The sequence below is a fragment of the Glycine max genome, chromosome 6 (assembly GCF_000004515.6).
Source record: "Glycine max cultivar Williams 82 chromosome 6, Glycine_max_v4.0, whole genome shotgun sequence".
Lineage (NCBI taxonomy): Eukaryota > Viridiplantae > Streptophyta > Magnoliopsida > Fabales > Fabaceae > Glycine > Glycine max.
In genome coordinates this window covers 900,012-909,376 of record NC_038242.2, presented here as the reverse complement: position 1 = coordinate 909,376, position 9,365 = coordinate 900,012, and the positions used below count along the sequence as shown (strand labels likewise).

General features: G+C 33.8%; 1 protein-coding gene across 1 annotated transcript; it reads left to right on the top strand.

The window, feature by feature from the left end:
• The first annotated feature begins 400 nt into the window (after nt 1–400).
• Nucleotides 401–2,028, top strand: LOC100776052 (3-ketoacyl-CoA synthase 4). Its single transcript, XM_006581056.4, has one exon. It carries the CDS (start codon nt 500–502, stop codon nt 1,829–1,831), a length of 1,332 nt encoding a protein of 443 aa, XP_006581119.1. The 5' UTR covers nt 401–499; the 3' UTR covers nt 1,832–2,028.
• The last annotated feature ends 7,337 nt before the right edge of the window (nt 2,029–9,365 follow it).

Below are 9,365 nucleotides of genomic sequence, written 5' to 3'. Positions count from 1 at the left end.
TGATTGATATTTGATAATTTTAGAAAATTATTTAATAAAAAAATAAAAAACACAACAAAAGAATAATTGAGAAAGAAGATAGTGGAAATGAGTAATTATTACAGGAAGTAACTTATATTCTTGTGGAAATCTATTTTTTTTAAAAAAATTATAATAAATACGAGAATGTGATATTCTCGTGTTTACCTTCTAAGATAATTTGTGATACTTTGAAGCAACGCAACCTTAGATTTTGCCAATCTTTGTTTTTAGGAGCTAAATTGAATTGATTTAAGCTATATAATTCGAATTATAAGAATTTTGGAAAGGGTAAATTTAAGGCAAACGAAGAAAATGGTAAAGTGTTAAAAGAAATAAAGATTTAAACTCATTATAAGTGAGTTTAAGAGTAAAGTAATTTTAGTGAAGCATTAGCTTGTAGTTGAGAGATTTGTAAAGTAATATTTCTAAGGAGTATTTAAGGATAATGAAGTGAGTGAAGAGAAGTGATGTCCGAAAAATGATTGTCCCTCTGATGATGATCCAGGTCCAATACAACCTCATGAGCCTCATCGCTTTCTCCGCTATCATCTTCTTGGGATCCACTCTCTACATCATGACCCGACCCACTTCCATCTTCCTCCTGGACTACTCCTGCTATCTCCCCCCTCAGCACCTCCGCGTTCGCTTCAACCAGTTCATGGACCACTCCACCCTCACCGGCGACTTCCTCCCCTCCTCCCTCCACTTCCAGCGCAAGATTCTCCTCCGCTCCGGCCTCGGCGAGGAAACCTACGTCCCCCAAGCCATGCACTCCATCCCCCCTCGCCCCTCCATTTCCGCCGCAAGGTTAGAAGCCGAGCAGGTCATGTTCGGCTCCCTCGACACCCTCTTCTCCGACACCAACGTCAACCCCAAAGACATCGGCATCCTTGTCGTCAACTGCAGCCTCTTCAACCCCACCCCTTCCCTCTCCTCCATGATCGTCAACAAGTACAAGCTCCGCGGGAACGTCAAAAGCTTCAACCTTGGCGGCATGGGCTGCAGCGCCGGCGTCATCGCCGTTGATCTCGCAAAAGACATGCTTCAGGTTCACCCCAACACCTACGCCGTCGTCGTCAGCACCGAGAACATAACCCAGAATTGGTACTTCGGAAACAACAAGGCCATGCTCATACCCAATTGCCTTTTCCGCGTTGGTGGGGCCGCGATTCTTCTCTCCAACAAAAGCTCCGACAGAGCAAGAGCCAAATACAAGCTGGTGCATGTGGTTAGGACTCACAAGGGGGCAGATGACAAGGCGTTTAGGTGCGTGTACCAGGAACAAGACGAGGTCGGAAAAACCGGTGTTTCTTTGTCCAAGGATCTCATGGCTATTGCTGGTGGGGCTCTTATGACTAACATAACCACGTTGGGTCCCCTTGTCTTGCCTATAAGTGAGCAATTTCTGTTCTTTCTCACACTTGTGGTGAAGAAGCTTTTCAATGCCAAGATGAAGCCTTATATCCCTGATTTCAAGCTCGCCTTTGACCATTTCTGCATTCACGCTGGTGGGAGGGCTGTGATCGATGAGCTGGAGAAGAATCTGCAGCTTCGGCCGGAGCACGTGGAGGCTTCGAGGATGACGCTGCATAGGTTCGGGAACACTTCTTCGAGTTCGATTTGGTACGAGTTGGCTTACACGGAGGCAAAGGGGAGGATCAGAAAGGGGCACAGGGTTTGGCAGATTGCGTTTGGGAGTGGGTTTAAGTGTAACAGTGCGGTGTGGGAGGCGCTTAGACATGTAAACCCTTCACCCAACACTCCATGGGAAAACTGCATTCATAGGTACCCCGTTCACATTCATACATAATAATTACCACTATCGCTTTCAAGAGACTTCCATTCATCTCTAATTCATCGCCGTTTCTTTAATTGAATTAATTGGGTCAGTCAGGGAACCTCTTTAGAAAATCAGAGTCAATTATTCATTCTGTTTTCGTCGGTCACTTGAGCTTTGGACATGACTGTATTGTGAATTTGTGATTTGATTACATCATTTTTTTTTCATTCAAATTCTTCGGATTAGTGTTAATTTTTTTTTTTTTTGGTGTGCAATTTTGTTTCTGGGTTCAAACAATGTAGCCAGATTAGCTCTCGTGTAACCATTTAGATTTGGCTAGACATTTGTTGGAACTTTGTTACCCCGAGAAATTAGCTTTTTGTTGTGCATAAAGCAGCGCATTAAGTGTGCAAAGAATAAGTCTTCAAACTGAATACAACATTTGTAGTACCAATTAAGCATATGGAAAGCAAGGAGGGCATAAAGAAAGTACTAACGGAGTATCTTATTCTTAATGCGTGTATTTAATGAGTCTCTGATGCATTCCAGTTTTAAAATGTTTGCTGTGTGAAATGGCACATGGTCAGCCGCGTTGCACGCCGCATCTTTTATTTTAGGTTAAAACTTAAAAGTTTAACCGAGCACTTTAATTATGTGCATCTTGGTTTATTTATTAGTATTTTTTTTTTTTACAAAAAAGATGTCTTTGCAAATATTCAAAAGAATCGTGCCATTTTAACTTCGCTCTGTATCTCTTCCTTCTTTCACTCGCATGGTAAATTCGTAAGTTTAAAATGTACCAAAAAAACACAAACCATTAATATAGATGGAAAATGAGTCTAACAGGGTGGGGGCAAAGAAACAGAATGTGTTTCCTATGCAAACAAACATTGCTAATATTCCAGCTCATTTTCTGTCCTGACACATGGTGTGTTTCTGGTACTCACCCAATGCATGTTTCTCTTGAATAAAATATTCCTCGTTGACCCCCCTCCCACTCCCACTCCCACTAACAGTTGTTTAACTAACTTCAGCCTCTTGTTAGCGAGAGGGAGACACCCATCCTTTTCTAAGCGCGTGTTTAACATGGCGTCACGTTTTCACCCTCTTTCACTCTGTTCATTTTCAGCGTCCAACTAAAAGTTGGCAAAAAAAATAATTTAAATACACACAAGTTTTTTTTATTTTTTTTTAACAAATAAGTTGGACTTTTGCCCCGCTTATTCATAATTATTTTTAACAAGCGGGATATATTTCTCTAAAAATGTGTTTTTCTATTTTTGATTCCGAGCAATTTTATTCCATTCAGAGAGTTCACTACTCATAACTCAAATGGATTAAAATTTCAATTTCAAAGAGAAAGTTGTTGAAATATTTTAAGAGGACCAAAATTCTATACAAGTAAATGTACGAAGACATAACCTATAATTTAATTATAGGAGGTCATGTTTTGTAGTAAACTATTTTTGTTTTAAGTATAAACATCTCAACACTTTTATCTTGTTTTCTATTCACAAAAATTGTATAAAAAATAACTAGATAGTATAATATTGTTTACTATTTTATATATAAATATTTTAAAAATGGAAAAATAATGCAATATTTTTATAAATAAAAACAAAAAAATTTCTCAAATCAAATGACTACTAATGCTTTAATTTTTTCGTTATAAAGGAAGATGAATTAGAAGACTAAAATATGTATTAGTATTTCGGAAAAGGTACGTAATTTTGGTTACCAGTAAAGTCAAAGAGCACCCTCTAATAAAGATGCATTTCCGAATGTCTTTGATATTGATATATATTTTTTTCCGTTCCGGTACAAATAGAATTGATCAGGCAAGTTTTTAATCTTGACCTAATTGGGCAATGGGCAGTGAGCACGCATTGATTAACTTAAGCTTCTAATACCGTGTTAGGAGTATACTTCGGCAGATATGGACGACGCTATTGGAGAAAACAATAGCTTGTACAATGCCATGTTTAAGTACTGGCAATATATTCAACCACCACCAAGCGGGTCAATATTATATTGCCTGTTTACTAGTGCTTCGATCTAATTTCCTTTCTTTCTTAGCTTTTGCAGACCAATCAAAACTCTACAGCTTGCAACTTATAAAGCAAGCAACAGAATGAACTGATCAAACGAAAGTCCATAAGAATACAATGACACTCATGAATCGAGGATGCTTAATAGAGCTTCCATTCTTTGTTAATACCAATAAAATATACTCTTTATTGAGGTTTGTCGTCGCGAACAGTTTATTTCTCTTATAACTCAATTTGGTTAGTTTAAAAAGTTATACAATCTCTAACACATACGAGTCAATGGTTAGTATAAACACAATTTCTACACACTTCTTACAACCTTCCTGATTTACGAATTTTTAAATAACAAGTGCATTTTATATAATTTTTTAATTTTTTTTTATAGATCATGAATAAATCTTTGAGAATTTGAATAAAAAACGTTTTTTTTATATTCATTTCCATTTTCACTTTTAATTTCAAAATTATTACCATGTTTTCAATGAATTTCTGTTTTTAAATATTTATATCAGAAACGAAGAAAGTATTATTAAAAAATAAAAAAGAAGAATTAAAATTAAGGTGGCAAATTTTTTGTAAGTAAAGGTGAAAACAGAAAATGTCAATAGAAAATGTTTAAGATGAGTACTTACATGAGTTATCGTCAAAAGGAGCGAAGTGGTTAGAGGTGGACCTTCTCAGATTATTCCCTCTAAACATTTTCTACCCCAGTGAAGAACTTGACACAATAATTTGGATGACCTAATAATTTCTGGTAGAGACAAGAGAAAAAACAGTTGTGATAACCTGTACGTGTTGTTGAAAGAGGAAAGGTAGTTGGTGTTGATTTGTAAATGGGAATGGGAACATGGCCGGACTCAATGTGCCTGAGATCCTCCAAGAGTATCTGACAGTGTCTCTTAACATCATCTTCTGATTTACCACCAACTGCTTTGGCTACATTGTACCAGCGCTCAGGGGTATCCTTATCATACTTTGCAAATTGCAAGTGCATTTTCAAACACCTTGTTCTGTTTTGGGGTCCAGCACGGATCATAAGGCTTTTGTTTGCTCAAAGTGCTTGAGCCCATTAGGAAGAAACAAGTTGGAAGGGATAGCTTGAGCATCAAAATGCTGTGGTCCTTCACCTATAAATCAATAAAATGACTTGAGGCATGAGGATTAATTAGTGGGTTGTATCTCACTCATAACTCAAGCGAATCCGAGTTGCCAAAAGTTTCTGCTTTGGAACCACGAAATGAACAAGGACAAGGTACAGCTACAAGCCAAAGACAGGCAAAGAGGGGAATCGGTTTCAAATGAATCTGGTTCCGGATTTCATATCTTTAATCTTTTCCCATGTTCTTCAGCTTTCTTTTCTTTCTGATTCTGAATAAAGTTGTTCCTCTTGATAGTTATGTTCTATATATCTTGATAGCATCGTCACATTATTCATTTATTCTACATAGTACATAGTATCAAGGAGGGCCATCGTTTTTGCTCTGAAGTTGAAAAAGAAAGAAATCGTAAATATCTGCAATTAATTAAGATGAATGAACGGAAGAAAACAAAAGAACTATAGAAAGGAGCATGTAGAACAAATTAACGAGCTGAATAAGAGTATATTCATATTGGTCAATTCACTTGCTGGGATTTTATGCTATATTTACTATAAAAAGCTGCTTCCGAATTCGTAATGTTAGGCAGAATATTTCATAAAATTTCTAACTCCTCAAAGTGAGGTGAAAGTGATTCTTTCCCCCCCTGAATGTAGGTAGGGCAAACTTTATCTTTACGGATAGGATAGGGGAAGATGAACGCCGATAACAACCTTATAAATTATTGTTTATTTAGCCTCGTATTGGTACATAATGAATCCATTAACATAAATTTTTGTATAAAAATAAAATAGCATGCAATGCAACTATATGAATTGTATGTGGTACATGACAGGATATAGCAAATTAGAGGATGAGGTGCCACAGATAAGTATCAATCAAATATCTAAAAGGGCTGGTCATCAGTCAGCGTTGGCGCCATCTGTTGAATTGGTAATTAAGTTTACAAGAAGGGTTCATGGAATAATTTACTCTGCCTCACCACAAAAATTAGAGAGTTATCTGGTAACCGATGACATAGAATAATTCATAAAAGAAAAGTACTCGTATAAAAATATTTTAGCAGCGTTTTAAGTTATAAAAACTAAAATAAAAATTTGAATAAATATAAGAATGAAATGAATAATTAAACCTTATTAATTTTAACTTTATTCTAAAAAAATTCATTTCTAAGTGATAGGTTGATCCAGTAGTGCAAGATTCAGCTATGCTCACAATGGTCTCTATCTCAATAGATTAAAAGATACCCTTGATTTCATTTCTATTTCTTTCTTTCATATCATGCTTCTTTTCTTTCTTTTTATATCTTTTTCAGTTTTTCATAATGTAAAAAAAAAATTGAGAATAAAATTACTTAAAAAAATCACATTAACTAATAACTTTCGTAGATTCTGTTCAAAAGGGGGTGCGATTTGGGCCGTGATCTATATAAGTCTAGCGCTCTTACACAGAGAAGGGACAGTTGCTTCCCGCATTTCCTGCATCTCCATATTTTTTTATTTGCACCTTATTATATTACGAAAACTCTGTAATATAATTTTATATTACGGACTGACTTTGTAATGCAATGAGATACAGAAAATTATATCATGGATTGACTTTTTCGTAATACAATGAGGTGTAGGAAGTAAAATATGGAGGTGGATGAAGTTTTACTTGGGAAAAGGAGTCTGAAGGATATAAAAAATAAATAAACAAATGAATTCCAAATCATCTTACTTGGTTTGAGTATTTTTTTTTTATCATTCTGAAAATAGAACAAACTACAAACGAAGGAAAATAGTTCCTGCAGCATCTGCTGCTGCATTATACTTGGTTTGAATATCACAAAGGTATCAATACTTTACATGATAGCAAAATATTAATGATACACTTTTTTTAACGTACTTCTTTTAATACAATATTTTTTTTGAGAATTTCATTAAATAATACATGAATTTTATTAAATAGTGATAAGATTGAAATCATTAGTGAAATTGTACATGAATCTCAAATTAATAAAAAATATTTTTGTTCTATATCATTATTATGCCCACTTCAACTTATATAATTAAACAAAACAAACATGTTGACTAAAAAATTATTAAACCTAAAACTTAAGCTTCCCCACTTCAATCCAATTCTCTTCATCACTCGAGAACTTTCTTGTCAGGAGCTTATATTGACAGGGGCGGAGCTATGTTGGGTTTAGACCCCAATTTTTTTAAAATTCTCTTTGTTTCATATTTAATTTTTTATATATAAATAAAAAGATAAAAAGCTTTATCAAAATTTATGAAATAGGATGACTAATATGATTAATTGTGTATTTTATTTTGTAAATAATTAACGTCACATGAAATTTTAAGTGGTTTTAATTTAAAAAAAAATCTTACAATGATAATAACAAAAAATAATTATTTGGTAAAAGAAACAAATATTATTAATAATATCTATATCAATGCTGATAAGAAAATACCTATATCTATAATGATGCATGTATTCAAAACAGAATTTAATATTTTAATATGATATAATACTTATTATTTTAATAAAAACTATTATTTAATTATTTAAATTAACAATATCTTTTCAAACTTTATTGCGTTAAAAAATATATTGAGGCCTTACAAAATGTGGGATCTTAGTAAAGTGTCTTAACGGCGTGAAGCAAGCTGGGCCTGGACTTACGTTGAGCCTATACTTAATTCATGGGCCATTTTTTAAAGTTAAATTTACTCAAATGTTGTTTAATATTGAGAAGAGCATGTTAGAAATGTTTGATTATAAAACTTTGACTAATAATTTTGTAGTCGATAAAAAAGAAAAATGAGAATTAGTGAATTATATCAAACAAAATTTTAAATATAAATTCTCCTAGAATATTAAAATTTGACCTGTGAGGAAATTTATGTCAATTCCAGTAGATAGTTGTTAAAATAAACAGCAAGCTATGCCATCGTTTGCTACAAGAGAGTCAATCGTGTATGAAGCAGAGCCAACATACGTTTGTAATGATGTAATTCTTACCAACTAGAATCATTGAAAGAAAAGAGTGAGACCTTTATTTGGGAAATTTTACCACAAATACTTACACGAGAAAAAAATAAAAATGGTAACTAAAAAAACAAGAAAAAATGATTTTTTCCCATAAATTAATATTAATTCATGTATAAAGTTAATTTTAGTTTATATAAAAAATATTTTTTTATTTTATTTTATTTTCTTATAAATGCTTATGAAAAAGTTTAATGTAATTCTTTCATAGCCATGTGCCTTTAATTTCTTGATGGGCTTCTCATTTTGCTTTCCTAACATAGAGTTATGGTAGTTTACGATTACCTGCAGTTCGAAGTACCGGAAGTACTACGTGATTATCAAAATGTCAAAGTAGAAATCTATCTGCAGGCTATGTAAGACTTTGATGAGCAGTATCACCCTGAAAGGATAAATACACATTCAGATTACATTTCTTCTTCTTCAGAAATGAACCATATATAATTAATACTGACAATATCTGATGTATTTCTACCAATGGAGTGACATACAGATGTGTTATTTTATAGATATCACGGGTTACAACTGGCCATCAGAAAATAATATTGACTTTGCTTATACGAATTAATAGAGCATAATCATACCAATGAAGGACTTGCTCATCCCCATCACCCTTTATTATCAAAGTCAAAAGTTCACGTATTTTCAATTGCACATATACCGTACCTTTTCTTCCTCAACAGTCTCCCCACCCCTCCCTGGCCCAAATAATTTTTTCCTCAATAGAATTCTACGTTAACTTACAAATCGTGGGCTAGAAGTATGCTTTTGAGGATGAAAAATGCATGTAACATAATATGAACGATATGTGATTACATGTCGCGATTAAATGACGACAAAGATTATTTTTAAAAGTTACAATTTTTTAAGGATGAATTGAAAACCAACAAATTTTTTAGAGGGTTAAAACTAATTAATTTTACTCGTATGTATACTGAATATATATTTAAGTCTGTTATTTATCTATAGTGAAGTTACTTAAGGTACATTGTCCAGAAAATGGTATTCTGAGAACATCACACACACACACACACATATATATATATATCTTTGTTGGGGAGGGGAGCTGTGTGATCTAACAACGAACTTAGCGTGGGAAAATTAAGAAATCTTGATGGCGTTGCATCTCTCTTGATCTAACAAAGAATGATTTCAAGAGAGAGAAATATGCTTAAGAAAAATTTCTATTCGATTATGATAGTTGACCAGTTTGCAGTATATATGAATCTTGATGGCGTTGCATCTCTCTTGACCTGTTTGTTTGTTTATGTTTTTGTTTTATTTTGATTTTCTTATGGGTGCTGCCTGGCACATCTAGGCCACTTTTCCCCCCTTTCGAACACTAGAATATTAAAAAACAAAAATATATTTCTGCTACTTGAC